Below are 19,241 nucleotides of genomic sequence, written 5' to 3'. Positions count from 1 at the left end.
CCTCATGAATCTTAACTGCACACACATTTTTATTTTTATTTCAGTTTCAGCTGTCATCTTTGACTTTGGTTTTGAAGTATGTGACATCGGTAAGCACACTCGTCGAAAATACAGGCAGCAAAGGTTCACAGTAATGAGATGTTGCTGAAAATAGCCAAAAAACAATCATTACAAAAAAAGGCATTTGTTCTAAAATAACTTAAGGTCTGTAATAAAGTGTCCCGAAATCATTGCTTATCTTTTGCATGGCTGCATTCAAGCCATGCTGCATTTTACCCAGACAGACCAAGGAAATGTGATCTTGCTGGTCCAGCCTTTTTGGGTTTTTATTTGCTACAGAAAAAAACATTTGTGTCCAGATGACATCTAGTATCTGTTGTATCTATTTTCATTTCTCCATTCCTTAATATTCTGGACTTTTGCAATAATGTAAGGCATGGCAATGTCAGAAGAAATGAAGAGACTTCATGCAGCTCCTCTCTAAATACTTTTCACTGGTCTTTCTTGCTCTCTGTGGGCTGATCTGGGTTGTCTGTTTCAGGCTGGAGCTCGTCGCTGCCCTCCTCTGGCTGAAAGCCGTTCTGCTCCTCTTCTTTCAGACCTCGAGCTTTGTTCAGCTTCTTGGATTTTTGGAAAAGCTCATTGAGGTTAAACTCTCGGATAATGTTCTCCTAGGGATGAAATACGCTTCATATTAGCATCTGTGTGCGAATGCGAGGCTGTTTCAAGCAAAATTTACTGAGTATGTAACTTAGTTACAGACCAGACTTACCTCATTGAAGGTCCAAGACACAGCTCTCCCTTTATTGTCCACCATCGGACGTCTCATAACTTCCCGCCCTCCTTGGAAAAGCACCAGTGACGGAAGCTGCTTCGCCAGAGGAGAAGTACTGACCCTGTACCTGTTCAGACATAATTCATAAGACAGTCAACACCTCAGCTCAAAGAATCTATAGAAATAAGCACAAACAAACAATATTAGGCCTTTTTCCACCAAGATGGAACTGGTTCACGTACCTAATTTTCAACAGTTCGGAGCATTTGGATCAAAAATAAACTGGTTCAGAACCCGAAAAGTTGGTTCCCAGCTGGAACCAAAAAATAGTGTGTTTTTCTTGAATTGACCCAGTGAGCATTTTTCCATTGAAAATACATTTATTTATTTATCATCCACCACATCTTCTGTTCATGCACACTTTTTGATGCTCTTTAAAATACATCCTGGTGAATATACATTTTCAGAACAGTCAAAACTGTAACCAATATGCCAAAGTTCTTAGCACAATATCTTTATGTAGCATTAAGAATGTCTCCCATTACAATGTCCTGGAAACCAGGACATTAAATGCATTGAAGTTGTTTTTTTTTGTAAAGATCACATTTCACCTCCCAGTGAAATATGACTTTAGAGAAACACCTTCACTCTGACTGATATTGTGTCTTTTTCAACTGAACAAATTAGTTTTTGTGAAAGTTCATGTACTTGCACTTTGGTTTGTTGAAAATGGTTGAAGTCTTATACATTTAGACCAAAAATCAAACAGTTTTCGACTAGAAATCAACTTTGAAATCCCCATTAGTGCTCAGTGGGGAAGTGTGAATTGAAGTTATATTCTACAAGTCACTGTGCAATGCCCTCTGTTGATGACGCATCCTTGATCCTGGTGGTTCCACTCAAAACTGGTGGAAACATGGCCTGAATCAGTGGATAGCACCCACATTTCAAGGATTCTAAACAGAACTGGTTTAAGAATCAGAACTTGGTGGAAAACAGATACAATAATTATGACATTAAAACTGCAGCTACAAGACAAGGCACAGATGGGAGTGGGAAAAAAAATTACTGACTTCTGTGAAACCTCTTCATAGCGTCCGATGTCCACCTTCCCAAACCTGAGTCCGGCGCAGTTGTACCTGCAGAATGTCCGGGAGGAAAGAGACTTTTAGATCTCAAGTCAAAACTGATGCGTGTATAATTTTGGGGAGTATTTGCCTAAGGCTTTGTTCAGACTGCAGGCAAATCATATTTGTTAGAGAGTTTGTGCCTAAACCTGCTCCCAAAGTGCCAGAGGACAATATTATATCAGTGTCTATGCACAGACTTGTGTCTCTGCCATGTCACTCTGCTAGTAGCAGCATGGATTCTGCTCAGCCGCTCTGATGCACTTCTGTCAAAAGACACTCAGAAATTAGATTTGAGCAGCCAGAGCGTCCTTCAAATGTGGCTTGGATGAAGAAAAAAAGAAAAAAAAAATCATGTGTTTTTTGCTGTCCAGACTTTTTAAAATCAGTCTGGATATTGTCTGGATTTGGGCTGGCAGTCTGAACAAGGCCTTAGAGTCTCCTGCAGAACTGAAACATTGCAGTTTAATCAAACACTGTGATTGTTATTGCTTAAGAAGACAGAAAAAGGAATCTCAATTTCAGTTTATTTTGATTAGAATCGAACTTTAAAAATGTACGATCTGGATAGAAACACACCATGGAATATGAACAAGAGTATTAAGCCAATCATGCTTTCATAACACACTATTAAGAGACGTCCACACCAAGAACAATAACATGGATGGTGGAGTCCACACCACAACTATGAAGCTGCTGTCCAGAACGATTCTGAAAACAATATGTTTATAATTATAGTCATAGTATTTCATTATAGTTATAGTACAGTGTATGACACCAGTGTCTGCAGCTGGTTTAAGTAGATTAAATGATTTATATATTTATATAAATATGATCATAACATACAGAGTGCTCAGTAGAATCAAGAAATATTTGAGTTTTTAAGTCAGTAGTTTATTAATCATAAGCATTATGTTTCCGACAGACATCACAGTGGCTTATTTAAGTGCATGTTTCAGCATCTTGACTACTGGCAGGCTCATATTTACTCATCTCTTACTTGAGAGAAAGGTCGGCAAACACGGGAGCGAAAGACTGACAGTCAGACGACCAGTTGGCGTAGAATTCAACAATCCAGGTGACACGACTGTCTCTCTGCAGCTCCCCCTAATGAGTCAATAACACCACATGTGATTAGTGCACTCACACATACTCACCTCCAGGACTGAGGCACCATCAGTTAGGCTGCTCTAATGTTTTAATATGAACATTTTAAAGGTCTGACATATTATAATAACTGGCATACTGCTGTTATAATGGTCCATCTGTGTTTGATGAAAAAAATAATGCAAACAAAACTTTGCATTGTGTAACTGATTTGAACTAAAAGCAAACAATCAAACCAAACTTTTTTATATGATACACAACTGGAGCAACACTCACATCTATGGTCACGTCACTGAAGTACTTGATGTACTCTGGGCCCATGTAGAGAGGCGGCTTACAGGTCATGACGAACGCTGCAGACAAAGCATAGATACGGTGACATTACAGATGTTCCCAGTGGCTGGACATAACCTTAAAAAAACAGTGAAACTCAAAAAGCACCGTTTGCAGTAAAGATGTGTTATTCAATTTCAGGTTTATCAGTTTAAACATTAAATATGTTGTCCTGTATTCAACTGGATGTCAGTGGAAAAGGATTTGTAAGTCATATGGAATCAGGGTTGTATTCACATTGATTCAATTCCCCCAAATTTTGGCTTATTTTAAGAACATCTATCAATAATTCCATTGAAGCTGTATGCAAATATATAGATCTAAGTCAATGTTTAGGTCTAAAGGGACAGTTCACCCCAAAAGGAAAAACTACATAGTTTTCCTCCAGCCTGTAGTGCTGTTTCAATCAGATAGTTTTGGCATGAGGTGTCAAGTTTTGGGGATATCTGCCGCAGAGATGTCCGCCTTCTCTCCAGGATAACGGAATTAAATGGCACTCGGCTTGTGCTGCTCAAAGTGACAAAGGAACACAACTGAAAAACTCAACACAAGTGTTTCTTTACAGAAATCATCGACGTGGTTACTCAAGGTAACTCACAGAACTCAATGTGAGCAATTTCTTGTAGGACCTATTTTCCTTCTAGTAGCAAAAAAGTATTTGTGGTAGATTCTACTGTAGACAGAAAACAGCTCATGAATGAAACCGCTCACAACAAGGTCTGTGGATTATCTTGAGCGTCATCATTTCTGAAAAGAGGCACTGCTATTGAACTTTTCAATTTTTCTTTCTTTTTTTTTTTTGTCATGAGCAGAGTGCCATTTAGTTCCATTATACTAAAACTATCTGGACAGAAAGCAGAAATCTCTACAGAAAATAAATCCAGACTCTGCAGTTCACATCAAAACGGTCTAGATGGATGAACAGCACTACAAGTAAGAAGAAAAATCTGCATTTTAAATTTTGGGGTGAACTGTCCCTTTTATAAGGTTCTATACAGCATCTGAGGGTGTCTGACACTGTTTTATTATGCAGTGGAAATAAAGACAACCTCTGCTAACACTAATAAAACAAATACACTTTTATGTAATAAAACAATAGTAATGGAAAAAGAGCAGATGTGCCATTTCACACAACAAATGTCACATATTAAAGGGAAACTGGTATTTTTCAACTGGGGGCCTCATTACAGTAACTCTTATCTCACTTTAGGATGATATTTAGGATTTTTGGTATTACAGTTTCCTGACCGCATTTGGGAAAACATCCTAACTCAGGATATGAATTTCGCAATTATAAAAGTGTCATGCATTAAGATCTGAGATAAGACAGGACACAGCCATGAGTTTAGGAGTTGCTTCTGTAATAGGATGATATGATTTTTTATATCTAGGAAACTTTAGTTAAAAAGGACAAACACTTAGGAAATGTTTCTATAATGAGGACCTTATTTTCCCATGTTACTGTGTATAAGTGACAAATAGGAACAACAATTTCTGAAAAAATCAAGTATTGAGGGAGAGCGCTGCTGTTGGCAGAAGCTGAAGTAAATCTTGAGTTGAGTTTGAATGAAGATGACAATGTTAAAATTACAAATCCTGCAAAAGGAGACTCTGGTTGCTTTGAACAGAGTGATACAGCAGCTGTTTCTGGTTAAACAAAAAAAAAGTCTTACTATTTAAAAAGAAGAAAGAATAGAAAGAGAAAAAAAAATCCCTGCAGGGATTAACTGCAGCTTAGTTTCGCTTTTGCCTGCTGCAGCCTCGCTCAATACTGGACCAATTTCAAAAACTACTGTCACTTAAAAACATGGGGAAAAAAAGTCCAGGTTGAAGAATACCGGAATTAGCCCTTAATGACACTGTCTATTGTTTGGCTTGTCATCTACTAACAAAAATTACTACAAGACTAAATGTGTGTGGATCCATCTCTGCTAAACGATTTCCTGCATGTAGTGGCGTCGCCTATCAACAGACACATTTTAATTGCACCATTTTGAGGTGGAGGTGATGGATTGGTGGAACATTGGTAAGGAACATTTTTGTAATATTTTCTCCATTATGGAAGAAAGTTTAAAGAAATATCTCCCTACTCATAACTTGAATTTAATCAGGACTGAGGCAGTATTCAGAACGAGGGTTATCAGTCCACTGACCGACACACAGTGAGAGGTAAAGGATGCCGAGCCGAATGTCCAGCCTGAAGAAGAGGATGACGTTGGCCACTTTACTGAACAGGAACAAGTTTCCTATGTGCTGCTCCAGTGTGACTAAGAAACAGAGAGAAGAGAGATAAACAATGAGCGCAGCAGAGGAAAACAACCTTCACACTGCTGATACAAGGTCAGACGCTGTAATGTTTACACAACAAAGCAAGGGTGTTGGTAAAGCACTTCCTGGGCGTGGCTTCTCACTTAGTGGATTTGAATCAGTAACACATTATAGGACACAAATAACTATTTGGTTGAAGTTTAACAGTTAAACATTACAGGACACACATACCCAGTGTCCTTGTTGTTGGATATGAAGTTTAACACTGTCACATAACTACAATTTAGGTTAAAGATGAGGCCAGAGGAACAGCAGGAGTCTAGTGTCGCTAGAAGTCTCCCTTCCATTAAAACAATGACAAAAGACAAGGTAATGATGAAGTTTTATTAATGTTATGTTTAGTTACAAGCTCTTTGACATATCCTTTGTTTTCCTGGAAGTGATAGCAACTAGCCACAGCTAGCAGGAAACCCACAGTTACCTTGAATTTATTACAGATTTCTCTGCATTTTAACTTTCTTGGAAACATGGGATAATGGGAATAGACAACTCAACAAAATATATAAAATACGTCTGCTGTTTTTAGAAATAGACATATTACAGCTTTAATGTTAGGGCTGAACAAATTATCAAAATTTTATCGAGCTCACAATACAACATTCAAATCGCAGGAGGTGCAATGTTTGTTAAAGGCAAAATCTCTGTAAAAATAGCATTTTAAACTAAATATTGTCAGACTTAGGAAAACATCTTTGAGTGGTACAGATCCACCATGTTTTTTTAATGAAAATGAGAATACTAATATAAAAATTATCATCCCCTTTAACATTGCAAATTAAAGAACATATAAACATATCAAAATTACAATATCAGTCAAATTAATTGCAACTTATTTCATTTTTTTTTCAAAATCGTTCAGCCCTACTTAAAGCTTATTATGGAACTTTTGCAGAATGACGCTAAAACAAAACTGCCTATCCCAGCTTTAATTAGGAGAAACATTTCTTATGTGGCTCAATAAATCCTGGTGGTTCCCTGCTCCCAAACTGTGGGCCACTTTTGATGACGTGACTATTTACAGTGTAAACAACACTTGCCATGTTATTACAGCAGGTGGTTTACACGTAAACGACAAGTGTGTGTGTGTGTGTGTGAGGTGGAGGGGGTGGGGGTGGGGGGACACTTACTCGCCCTCCTGTTCTTCATCATCACTATTGCACTGAGAAACATGAGAATCTCCAGCTCTCTCTGTGAAACAAAAGACACAAACATTAGGAATGCACAATAATTTCTAATAATTTCATATTATTTTTTATTATTCCGACAACAGAATTATAGCTCAGGTATACTGGCTACAATAATGTCTGATTTGTCAGATTATTTCAAAGAATTAATTTGGCAAAGTGTTTAATTCTTGGGCAAAATGCTCTACAAAAGCTTAAGTAGATTTGTGACCTTTTTTGATGCACTTTACTAGAAAAATAACATTTAATAAATAACACACATAACATCTGAAGTTTTCTTAGTTTTTGTTGATCATCCATGTCAATTTAATTTGGTTAAGTCAGAGCTGTAAAATATTAAATCATTCATCTTTCACTACAAATTCTTTCTTCAGGTGTGCATTAACTACAGATTATATAAACTTTTTTTTTAAACAGGTAAAAACAGTATGAAACTATCTAAGTATTACTATTATCTTATCAGTATCTCCATGAGAAGCAGGTAAATATCGGTTATCGGTATTGCTGACAAAAATCCATAATGCATTCCTATTAAACATAAAACAATTTTGTGAAAATAAGTTATTAAATGAGCTAAGTTGACTAACAGCAGCTAGCGCCACCACGTTTAACAGCAGGCAGGGAAAGACTATCCCCTCCATGCTGCATGCTCTCACCCAGTCAAAGTCGCAGGAGTTGCCGTCCTCCCGCTGGGTCGCCAGGTGCTCGCACAGCCCGGGAGTCTTTCTGACCACCAGGAAGGCGATGGTCATAAGGAACGACGTGATATAATACGGCTTCAGGAGCCATTTATAAATCTGAGGCAAGTGGTACAAGAAAGTACACAGTCCTGTTATCAAACCCATGTTGGCTGACACGACAGTCGAGTCGACCACAAGGAGTTTGAGAAGGAATGACAGCTGAAGTAACTGACTGGCAGTATCGTATCTAGGAGGGAACCCTTCATCTGAAGCTCTCGCGAGATTTGCAGGCGTCGTTTAATTATTGTGCATCTTGTACAAGCTAGTTGTGTTTCATAATGTGACAGTCGGCGATGTGGATAACATGTATGTAGGTTTAGGGACAGAAAACACTTGATATAGGAAAGTTCATGGTTTGGGTTAAATGGATCACTCTCGCGAGGCCTGACGTGGGATCTGGGGTTCCCTTCTCGATCGTGGATGCATATGTTCCAGACACGACTGATTGGACGTTGCGACTCTATCAAACTGCGCCTGCGCGGAACAAAATGTTTGGGAATTTCTGGGCGCAGCGGCTCGCCGTAGATTTGGCGGGTACTGCAAAACGTAAACAGAGGAACCTGAAGTATGGAACAAACCGAAGTATCAGCTCAAAAGGAGACTGTAGAGAATATATGTATGAAAGACTCGGCTGAAAATCAGACTAATGGACCTACAGAAGATGTTTCACATCAGGTGCCGAAGCCGGAATCAGTTAAAAAGCCGTCGGAGGAGACTGAAGCTCGGTTTAACAGACTGGAGTTGTTCGATAAAGTGATGCAGAAGAGTCTTGACAAGTTCATCGAATTGGGGTGAGTTAAAAGACAACTCACTCCAAAATCAAAAATAGATATTTTCCTCCTACCTGTAGTGCTATGTATCTAGATTGTGTTGGTGTGAGGTGCTGAGTTTTGGAGATATGCAACGATATCTGCCTCCTATACAATGTAACTAAGTAGTTGGCACTTGGCTTAAATGAGGAATTTATTGCTTTTGTTGAATACATTTACCGTCAACACTGACTGGACATCCACAAAAAAGTGGTGAATTTTCCCTTTAAAGTGACAGATTTGTTTTGGGCAGCAACAAATGTTTCATCTCTCACTTTTTTTTTTGATTAATAAATAGTTTTAGGTTTAATTGATAAAATGTCAGAAACAGTGAAAAAATTGGACCTAACAATCCAGCCCAAATATATTTGATTCAGATAATAAAAACACAGAAGAGCAGTAAATCCTCACATTTGAGAGACTGTAAACAGTGGAACATTTTTCCCGGTAAGTGACTTAATAATCCGAATTTTCCTTCTGGGGATCAATAAAAGCTTATCTTATCTTGTATCTGAATCATCTGAATTAATCATTAATCAAAGCTGTTGTTATCAATTATTTTTCTGTCGGTTAACTTATAGATTATTCAACTAATACTTTCAGTACTATATAAGTAGTAGTGGTAGAAAGTGAAATTTGTTCCATTTTTTGTTGACACTGCTTTCACTTACAGTTTTAAAAGATTTGCCAGCACATTTCGTCCACTGTATGAGAAGAACCCTCAGAGGATGGAGAGCATTCACAAGCAGTTCATAGAGGAGCTGCGGAAAACTATACAGGTGAGCCACACGTCACATTAATACCAAGTATGAAAATAAACGACAACTGCCTTGTTTTTTGTATTACTTATTACTTGTATACCTGCCTTTATTTTCACCTGTTTACATGAATGTCCGTCTCTGTTGTTTGTAAAGGAGGACATCAGCAGACTGATTGAAGAAGGCCGGTTAGATTTCAAACTGAATGAGCTGGACAAACTGGAGCGAGCTGCAAAGAACAATCAAAACCCAGCATGGTCAGTAAACTGCATTAATAACTCTCCACCGTAAAATGACCTGCTGTTGACCTGCATGTCAAGCTTTTCTATTACATATATTCAGTTTCCCTGTAAAACAACATCTGAATTCTGACATCCACTGCTCCTATTGCCACTCGCTCAAATAAACTGTTAAAGCAACAAGTAAATTAATTTTCCTGCTGAAAATATGGCCCCTCATAAACTTTTTGACCTGTATTAGGATTTGATGTTTTTTTTATGTGTTTCTGTGAGCAGACAAGATTCTCTCCACCTGTCCCTTATTTAATTAACTAAATAATTGTAGTGTTGTATGGTAACTGAATTTAGTCAAAACTTTCTCATCATGGAAGTTTCCACAATTCTTCAACTTTGTGGGCAGTTGCTGATAAACGGTACCAATAATTTCCCGCAGCATTAAGTTAATCACTCAGGAACATCTTATTGTCTGATCATTTGTGTCCATCACTACATTACCTGTAATACAAGTGCATTTGTCTCTCTTCATTGCACTGTACATCATTCTTAATATTTCCATTCTGGAATGTGATCAAAATACAGAACATTTTATTCCTTTACTGTCTCACTTGTTCTGTTAGGCGGCCAAGTGGGGTTCCTGAGCGGGACTTCTGCAGCTTTTTGATGCCTTACTATCAAAAGCAGGAGGCCTACATGCGACGGGAGCTGGAAAAGATTAAAGCAGAGAATGCAGCCCTCGCACAGAAGGTTCAGGCTGGTAGAGATTGTATCACTCAGACTGAACTTGGTATTTCTACAGCTGTTGATGAGTGGAAGGTGAGAAAGAAACAATGGAAGATTTAAAAAAAAAAAAAAAATGACATGTTTATTTTCACACTCACTGAGGGAATGTATGTATAACGTAGTGCTCGAGTCTTTACTCTAAAATGTATTTGTGACATTAAATGTCATCTGGAAAGCTCTCCAAAGCTCTAATATACTCTTAATTTCAGTCTCATACATTCTGTAATTGCTGCATGATTGAACAGTAGCAAAAAATGCATTTTACTTCTCAGGCAAGTTTAAATAACCTTTATATATTGAAAATGGGAGTGATGCTTTTAAACATAAAAGTGAAATGGTATTGGTTCAGTTTTAAGGAGGCCATTGTAGTATTATTTGGTATTGATTCCTTTAAAAAACTATCAATAATTTAAATTTATATAATATAAAACTATATAAATACAAAACAGGGGTAGTTGTATTACTTCCAAATGTTTTCAGTACTTTGTATAATGTTTGTGCCAATAAACAACCCACCCCAACATTTTTTATTTAGCCTGAAACATGTCACAACTGTGGAACAGCCGTGGACGTCTGGCACTTGTGAGAGAATGGTAGAAAGGAAATTTAACATGGTGTGGTGCAACTTTTCACTTGTGGAGAAAATAGCAAGATACACTATTTGTGACAACAAAGTGCTACACAGCAACAATATGAGTATCTTCTTCAAATATTTAAAAACACCCTTAAAGTTATATGGAGGCTAAACCCAAACAAGAAAATAGGCAGGTTATTCATTTCATTGTTTCATATTTTTTAATGAAAATATTGCTGTAAAATGGACTATATTTTACACTTAATAGTGCAAACATTTTTAGTTAATTGTACTCACATTTACTTTTGTAATAGATTTTACTAATTTATTAATGGCTGGTCTGTGTCATGTGATTTTCCGATCTTTTTTTACCGATGCATTCTTAAGTAGAGATATAAAACAAATTTGTGTTAAGTGTTGAAAGTCTTTCATGTGGGTGTGTTTTTGGTTTTTTGTCTTTTCACTTTTAGGCCTCTGTCACTGACTTTGAAAGGCTTGCATCTTCCTTCTGCCCTGCTGATGTCTTTGATGTTTGATCTTCAAATGACTGCGTCTTCAGATATATCAACTAACTTAACTGTATATATTGATTTTTGTTTACTGTGCCTGTTTCTGTGAAAATAAACCTGACATCTTGCAACTAAAAATTGTTTTGTGACCTAAGTGACATATACCAATCATTATGTTTTTTGTTTTCTTTATTTATATATTCAAAAAACAACAGTGCACTTTTCAACTATCATCACAGTGTTATCAACTTCTTGGTTGAGCATGGACTACAACATATATCAAAATAAAATTTAAAGTAAAATAAAACTGCTTGAGAACAAGAAAAACGTTAACATAAGAAAATATACCTAAATAAATCATGAAAAATAAATGAATAAATCACAATATTAGGCCTTATCTCACAGTTTAAAGACTTACTTAGCAGCTCTAACTGCGATTTAGTTTTAAAGTATCTGTATTTGTGTGTACAATATTAACCTAATAAAAATAAAATATTAATAACAAAACACAAATATAATACCTAATTTGACTGTTTTAGCTCAGTCCCCTTGGACTGTCGCCAGCTCTGCCTGTCACTCCAGAAAAACTGTACTGATTCGCAATAGAAAAACATATGTCCCAAACTCTCAAATAATTGATATTAATATTAAACCTCAATTTTCGATCAAGGATTTGTTCGTTGAGTAAATATACCAATCATTATGGTAATGTGCGTGTTCATGTCTGGTATTACGGTACGTGGGCCATGACAATAATGCCACAAAGAAGAGAGGAGTCCAGTAGTTGACACTCGGATGGATTCTCGGTGAGCTGCATCCCAACAAGTAGCAGGCCATATAGTGGAAGAGACCGGCTTTTTCTTTACATATAAATGTATTTTTAGCGACAAATATGACGGAAATGTTTTCAACTCTGTTCGGGCAAAATGAAGTTCAGGGACCGCCCGGCTCGTCGGCTCTGGGTTTCGGTCCAGGGAAACCTCCGCCGCCGCTGCCGCAGAATCAAGTCTCCATGGCGGGGCAGATGCCACCGCAGCTCGGGGATGAAGGGCCTGCTCTGCGGAAGCCCGGAGCCATGAATGAACCTTTCTACTTACTGCGGGAGCTTCCTGGTACTGCTGGACTATTACAACTATTTTCTTCTTTTTAGGTTATTTGTCTATCAATTTTGAGAGAGAGTTGAGCTGTTATCAAAGGTTGTTAAGCAGTTTGTAAACATAGCTAGCTAGCTAGCTAACGTTAGCCAGTAAGATAAATACTTGCCCGAAAATAGCAAGTAAGCTTATTACAGGTATTTGATCGCAAGTTTTTCTTAGGTAGGATTGTTTTTTTATGTCGTCTATGATACATACACATTTTCATTTCATATGATTTAATTAACTCTGCTCTTGTGTTTTAAGTAACATTAAACGTCATGTAGCATACTGCTCAAATTCTAATGAGAATCCCTGAACTAACATTAGTTGCTGTTGGAAATGGTCACCAAGATATAACTTTTGCTGGAATCCCTTATCAGTATAATGTAACTATAAATTAATTACATGTTCCATGACTTGTAAGTGCTTGTATGACTTACACTGAAATTAATCTGTGTGTTTAGTGGGAAACGAGCTAACAGGCAACACCAACCTCATCACGCACTACAACCTGGAGCACGCCTACAACAAATTCTGTGGGAAGAAGGTGAAGGAGAAGCTCAGCAACTTTCTGCCAGAGTTACCAGGTGGGTTCTGAGTCGGAATAAATGTGTCCTGACAACCAAGTGTTAATGATGCTCACACTTTGAACATGAATCATTATCTTAAAACATTTGTTGTCTCCTAACAGAGAGTCATGTTCACACTAGTTTCCAAGTGACTTAATCTAGGATAATGGTTATTGTATTATAATTTCACGTCATTGGATCATGAATAGGGGTGTAAGAAAATGTTGATACGCTTGAATATTTCGATATTATGTTTTGTGGTACTGTATCGATTCTCAAAAACACTGACAATGCAGTAGTTGTAGTAGTTGTAGTAGTTGTAGTTTATTTGTAGTAGTAGTTGTAGTTTATTTTGTATTGTGTTTAAACCCTGGGTTGCTAGAATGCATTGTTGTTTTCCATCTTCAGTCTTCTGATTGCATTAAAAAAGTAAACTTTTTAAACTCAGACTTAATATATAAGTTGGTGTGCTCGTTATACTTAAACAGTTTTCCTTCAAGTAGATAAAACAAACAGCAATTTATCACCTTGCTTACAACTTTGTAATATATCCCAATATATTAATTTGCAACCATTGTTTCATGATGCCTATCATATCACCAGAGTTTTGCCTACATTCCAGCAACACTTGGATTTATAGTAATGTGTATGTACTCTGATGGTGGCGGTGTTGCCATGCAAGGTGCTGGCCTGCCCATCATGGGCAACTTGGGGTTCAGTGCAGGGAGAGACACTAATATTTTTAAGCACAATACAGAAAAGGAAACTTAACACAGCTTTCCTTAACTGTGACACTTGTGTTGTCCTTTCTCGTGAACTGTGATGCGGTGTTTCCTGAAGACATTGTTTCTGATGAAAAAGTCAGACTTTCCACCTAGTTGAGGAAAACGGCACATATTGCAGTGAAACATGTCTTTAGATGTTTCATATTCCAGCCACTTGAACTCTTATATTGGTAGCCAGCTAGTGACGAGTACTGTTTGCTGTTTTTGTAGAATGTTGAACTGATAGGTGCAAAGGAGTCGGCATGTTTGTGGAACTGTAATGTTGTGTTTGCTCTGGCTCACAGTATAGGGATTAAAAAAAGAAATTGTGGCCACAGGGGGCCACTTAGGTGGAATACTGAGTGGCCACAGGAATTTTTGTGGCCATGGTTAATGTTAAACCCTGTACTGTCTTTCTCAAGGGCACTTTGACACCTCGACAGGAGGAGTCATCAGACTGGTTTAAATGGACAACCTCTTGAACCACAGCCACCCTGCAAACCCACAGAAATCAAATCATTAAATGATGATTTACAGGAAGGCAACAATCCAGAGTGCATCAGTGTCAGAATAAAATTGTAATTAATGCTATGCTACATGTTGCTGTAGGTTTGACCTTATAAAACTGCCCTGTGAAGAAACTCCAGCTCTACTAATGGGGATATTATACCAAGAACCACACCAAACCTGTCTTTGAAGATATTGGGATATACTTACTGTAGATATACAATTGTAAGACTGGTCTTTCTCTTCTGTGCTGCAGGTATGATTGACTGTCCGGGCACTCAGGACGGCAGCTCGTTGCGCTCTCTGATTGATAAGCCTCCGGTGTGCGGGAACTCCTTCAGCCCACTGACAGGCGCTTTGCTCACAGGCTTCAGACTACACACAGGACCGGTACTGACTAAATACAACACACACAAGTTCTAAAGTCCCGCACATTTTCAGCATGCTGACTCTGATTCTCTTTGACTCTTGAAATTCTCTTTATATTCTTGTCTGATAGAAACAGTTATGCTTCAGGTCTTATTTCTATTATTTAAAACAATACTTATACAGATGTATGTTTTTGTTTTGTTTTTTTTCTTCAGCTCCCAGAACAGTACAGACTGATGCACATACAGCCCCCAAAGAAGAAAAGCAAACACAAGCACAAACACCATCGACCGCAAGACCCACTACCACAAGGTATGATAAAAACTATACACGGACACAATTGTCATGAATGTAACATGTCTTCAGGCCACTGACCTGCTTCTGTTTGATGTCGCAGAAACTCCATCAGACTCTGATCCCAAGAAGAAGAAGAAAAAGAGGGACGATGATCCCGACCGTAAGAAAAAGAAGAAAGACAAGAAAAAGAAGAAGGTAAGAAAATATATGAAGATGTCATCGATCCTAATGCAGTTATAGGCAGAGATGACACACCAAACTCATTCCTAAAAGTTGTAGTGTTAAAACATATATCTAATACTGAGTATTTAACCACTGCAGGAATTGATTTTTGAACTTCAAAACTGACTGTATAAAATTATAGCTTACCTATCCGCAAGCTGTTTGCAACTTATAAAATTGTCAGATGCAGAATAATATTATTATGAGGAAAATATGTGTTAGGTGTTCATTTTGATTTGACAGAAAACAGTTAATGTTTGAGCAGTAATCAATACAGTTTGCTAAAATACGGTAAATCTGCTATAGAGCTGCAGAGATGTGGGATATTGGGCGTTTGGTGGATTCATCCCTATATGTGAACTCCTTTATATCCTAGTTGGTCACTTAATTAAAGCTGTAATATGTAACATTTCAGCCTTAAAAATGCGAGACGTGACATATTATGTTGAGTTGTGTACTTACATCATCCCAAATGGTTGCAGATAAATCCAGTATTTATTCTAGGTAACTGTGCATTACCTGCTAGCCATCGCTAGCTAGTTGCTATAACTTCCAGGGAAACATGGGATTTGTTGGATACATTAGACACATTGGAAAGTGAGGAAGGAAGTCGGCAGTATTGACTAAACATTGTGTGAATAAAACTTTATCATTCCCTCGTCCATGAATATGATTTCTCCCTTAGTCACGCCAGATTGATTTTTATTAGCTATGTGGTTGTTTAAGTGAAGATAACAACTCATATGATCCCACGCTACTTCAAAACATCGTCAAACTACATGTTTTGTTATTGTTTTAGTTTGAGAGAGAATGGTAGCAGCACAATTTACATATTGTGTGTTTGAATATCATTACTGAAAATATGGATTACTACATTTTCAACCATGTAGTTTGATTGATGATTTGCACAATTTAGTATTCCCAAATAGTTGACTCTGTCTCAGTCTTGGCCTTGCAAGGCTCAGGATGATTTAAAACACTGGGTAGTGTTTTGAAATGTTGATTTTTATAAATTTCTTAAGACATGTCAATATTAACACCAGCAGTAATATAAATTTGTTTACAACTCAAAAAACATGTCTAAGTTTGCGGTACCTCTTCAAACCTTTCAGACTGGGTCCTGGATTCTTACTGTAGTTAGTAATAAAAAACTAAGCCTAGTACAGCACTCCAATTTAATTTGCTGCACGGACATAGCGCCCTTCTTCAGGGCGTGTTGTGGCAGTTTCACAATCAGTATACACAGGTGGGGTTCATTATAGATGACAACAGCATGACAAATACATCCGTCACCTTTCCAGGCACAGTCTTGTGATATAGGATGCTAAAACATGACAAACTCAAGAAAAAACAAACAATATATATTCACTTCTAAAGAAACCAGCTGATGAAAATTCCTCATTCATCCCATTGGGAATGAGGGTATCAAGGAAGTGTGTCTGATACACCATACCATCTCTCTATGGCATCTTCACCGTCTAATGTATCATAATTCATTCAAGTTGTGGTTATGTCTATTAAAGTGTTTAGCCACCGATGGTTTCACATCATGATTACAATAGAAAACTTGTGTTCACAGATCCTGTTTTTTTTGTTTGTTTGTTTGTTTTTCCAACATAAAACATATTACCTCATTGACACTTGTATTCAGTATAAACCAGTGTGTTACTTCTCTCTCTCTCTCTGTCCTTCTCCAGAACCGCCACAGTCCTGACCACCCCGGCCTCGCTGGATCACAACCCAACAGCAACAGCCTCAGATAGACAGGAGCCCACTGTGTGCACGCCTTTGTTGAATGTGTGTGAGTGTGTGCGTGTGTGCATTTTGTAAGAGGATGTGTGTGTTTTACAGATAATTGTATTATTGGGAGTATGTTTAATGAGAGAGGGCATGAATCAATTAATGCAAGTGGTTGTATGATGTGTGAGTGTGAAAGGAGCAGCGACACAGTGGATGTGTGGTGGCGTACAGAAAATGTTACAGAACAGTGTAAAAGGCAGGAAGCTGCTGAGGAGCTGTGTGGTGTTATGAATGACTGAGCAGGCTCTGTATGTATGTCCCTCTTTGATTTTGTTGTGATATCTTTTGACCATAATGCCAAAATCAAATAAACTTTGGTTATTATCTTTTCTCGTGTCTCCTTGGATTCAGAACAACAGATGAATTACAAGTAACCCAAACCACGAACTCAGTATCTGGAGGACGTTTGTGTGAAACAAACAATTTGAATGAATTTTGAGATTATTTCCTGTGATTGTTGCATGAGAAATTAATTTTCTTGGTATTTTAGGAACTTTTTATACCATTATCTGTATTATGTTTGTTTTTGTTGTTTTTCCTTATTTTTTATTTATCACACATACTTAACAGGCTTCTTTTATTGAAAAATCCAGTGTTTTCTTCTCCCTGACACTTGTCCATCATTACCTGTGGTTATTGTAACTGCATACTTTTCTAATGCAGGTTGAAGCTGTTAGCAGAGAGTGAAGGCTCTGTGAATGTAGCTTAAACAAAAATCTAAAATTGAAAAATAATTTCATTTAGTTACCTTTAGAGAGATGAAATTCTAAGACATATACCTGCTATATAAATACATATATAGATTTAAAGTTTTCTTTACACCCCTTCAAAGCAATAGGGCATTGTGACATCGTGTGACGTTTTAGTGGAGGTCACAAACGGATGGCAAAAGAAATATCACGCAAAAAATGTGTTAACATTCATACATTTATTTGTGTAGCAAATGCACAAGCTGGATATATTGATTGAAGGCAGGAAAGGAAGATGCACACTTAACAGGACATAACAACACTTCAACCCCCAAGGGCAAAGACAGAAGATTAAATGAGCCACTGTAGAGTCTTAAACAGATAAAGCAAAAGGATGTTTGTTTTAGCAACTGTCAGAGGTGTTGATTAAACTTCAAACAGCAACAGTTCAGGCAGCCAGGGTTTCTGCGGGTCTTTAAAAAGTCTAAAATCCAGTTATCTGATTTTTAGGCATTAACTTCAGTCTCGCTTTTAAATGCGTTTTTGAGAAAATTCAAAAAGACAAAACAAAACTAACATGGACCCAAAACCAAACACAACCCAATCTGCACTAACAGCTAGGATTATGATTTTCCTTCATATCATTCGTACTGTTTTTTTGTCAGTATGGACATGAAATGTGAATGTAACTTAATTTAAACCTGAAGAAACCCTGATTATACCATCAACAAATCGACCGGCACAAGGAAGACACCTCAACTTGAATGCTGTTTGACTGCTGGTCATCTTTAAACTTCGAGAGGTGCAGAGGTCAGATAGTTTTTCCTGGAATTGCTGGTACAGTGGATTTCAAACATCACAAAATACTGTATGACAAATGGGAAAATCTCAGACACGGCTTGAAATGCAGTACTTGGACGAAACAACACAAAGTACAGCCTCAAAAATGACATCGCTGAATCAACACCTGTGACAGTCAACAATAGTAATTTATCGCAGGACTTATGCACTGTTTTGGAAAGGCGTTCCTATTATTTGTTTCTGTACGTTCTCCTGAGGAAAGGTGCCATACTGTCGACTAACTTAGACTTCCTACACATGGCTTTGGTTTACAGAGAAAGACGTTTGGCAGAGGCATGAATCTCACATTCGTATCTATTGCATTAAAGCCGAGATCGGAGCAAAGGCACAGAGTTTAATAAAAAACACAGAATTTCCTTCAGTGTCAGCAAGCAAACACTCAGCAAAGAAATGCATCAGACGAGATAAGAAACATCTGCTAAAGCTATTTGACACCGAAATGGATCAAGTCAAAAAAATCATACATTACAGCTGATTCCATAAATCTACACGATCCTGCTGCTGTGGACAGAAGAGACACACTTTGTTGTCATTTTTCTCTTTTGATCTGAAGCTGGCTGAAAAAATTTTTTTTTTTTTTAATGTGACTTTGAGCACCCAAGCAGAAAACTCACATTAAAAAACAAGTTAAACGACAGCCAGTGTCTCCTCAGCCCTCAGTTAATATACTGCACGCACCCATATATAGTAAAGCAAGCAGAATATGTAATAAAATACAAGACACACCTCAGTTCTATTTACAAAAAGAATTTTGATGGAGGTTT

At 37.5% G+C, this 19,241-nt stretch overlaps 3 protein-coding genes across 3 annotated transcripts; 2 read left to right on the top strand and 1 right to left on the bottom strand.

Annotated features, from left to right (window-relative positions):
- Positions 1 to 11: 11 nt before the first annotated feature.
- On the bottom strand, positions 12 to 7,756 carry tmx2a (thioredoxin-related transmembrane protein 2a). Its single transcript, XM_084719092.1, has 8 exons — positions 7,511 to 7,756; positions 6,798 to 6,858; positions 5,496 to 5,609; positions 3,286 to 3,362; positions 2,903 to 3,009; positions 1,849 to 1,914; positions 773 to 902; positions 12 to 671 (listed from the first exon to the last, which is right to left on the bottom strand). Exons 1-8 carry the CDS (start codon positions 7,697 to 7,699, stop codon positions 492 to 494), a joined length of 924 nt encoding a protein of 307 aa, XP_084575218.1. The 5' UTR covers positions 7,700 to 7,756; the 3' UTR covers positions 12 to 491.
- A 267-nt stretch (positions 7,757 to 8,023) lies between these two features.
- pmf1 (polyamine modulated factor 1) lies at positions 8,024 to 11,401 on the top strand. Its single transcript, XM_084719090.1, has 5 exons — positions 8,024 to 8,385; positions 9,077 to 9,182; positions 9,318 to 9,418; positions 10,018 to 10,213; positions 11,225 to 11,401. Exons 1-5 carry the CDS (start codon positions 8,162 to 8,164, stop codon positions 11,288 to 11,290), a joined length of 693 nt encoding a protein of 230 aa, XP_084575216.1. The 5' UTR covers positions 8,024 to 8,161; the 3' UTR covers positions 11,291 to 11,401.
- A 616-nt stretch (positions 11,402 to 12,017) lies between these two features.
- Positions 12,018 to 17,257, top strand: med19a (mediator complex subunit 19a). Its single transcript, XM_084719087.1, has 6 exons — positions 12,018 to 12,375; positions 12,864 to 12,986; positions 14,496 to 14,629; positions 14,824 to 14,920; positions 15,006 to 15,100; positions 16,825 to 17,257. The coding sequence occupies exons 1-6, from the start codon at positions 12,156 to 12,158 to the stop codon at positions 16,888 to 16,890; spliced, it is 735 nt and encodes a 244-aa protein (XP_084575213.1). The 5' UTR covers positions 12,018 to 12,155; the 3' UTR covers positions 16,891 to 17,257.
- Positions 17,258 to 19,241: the final 1,984 nt, after the last annotated feature.

This window comes from Lutjanus erythropterus, chromosome 5 (assembly GCF_056507025.1).
Source record: "Lutjanus erythropterus isolate fLutEry1 chromosome 5, fLutEry1.hap2, whole genome shotgun sequence".
NCBI lineage: Eukaryota > Metazoa > Chordata > Actinopteri > Lutjaniformes > Lutjanidae > Lutjanus > Lutjanus erythropterus.
Note: the sequence above shows the minus strand (reverse complement) of the source record. Positions and strands in the feature narration are given on the sequence as shown.

Bases quoted from the DNA above. Each gene is read 5' to 3' on its own strand.
- tmx2a (XM_084719092.1), bottom strand. From the start codon at position 7,699: ATGGGTTTGATAACAGGACTGTGTACTTTCTTGTACCACTTGCCTCAG. The intron at 3,363-5,495 runs GTCAGTGGACTG...CTTTGTCTGCAG, and splicing joins TTACCTCTCACTGTGTGTCG to CGTTCGTCATGACCTGTAAG. The intron at 3,010-3,285 runs GTGAGTGTTGCT...TTGACTCATTAG, and splicing joins TCAGTGACGTGACCATAGAT to GGGGAGCTGCAGAGAGACAG.
- pmf1 (XM_084719090.1), top strand. From the start codon at position 8,162: ATGGAACAAACCGAAGTATCAGCTCAAAAGGAGACTGTAGAGAATATA. The intron at 8,386-9,076 runs GTGAGTTAAAAG...TTTCACTTACAG, and splicing joins GACAAGTTCATCGAATTGGG to TTTTAAAAGATTTGCCAGCA. The intron at 10,214-11,224 runs GTGAGAAAGAAA...TTTCACTTTTAG, and splicing joins CAGCTGTTGATGAGTGGAAG to GCCTCTGTCACTGACTTTGA.
- med19a (XM_084719087.1), top strand. From the start codon at position 12,156: ATGACGGAAATGTTTTCAACTCTGTTCGGGCAAAATGAAGTTCAGGGA. The intron at 14,630-14,823 runs GTACTGACTAAA...TTTTTTCTTCAG, and splicing joins TCAGACTACACACAGGACCG to CTCCCAGAACAGTACAGACT. The intron at 15,101-16,824 runs GTAAGAAAATAT...GTCCTTCTCCAG, and splicing joins AAGACAAGAAAAAGAAGAAG to AACCGCCACAGTCCTGACCA.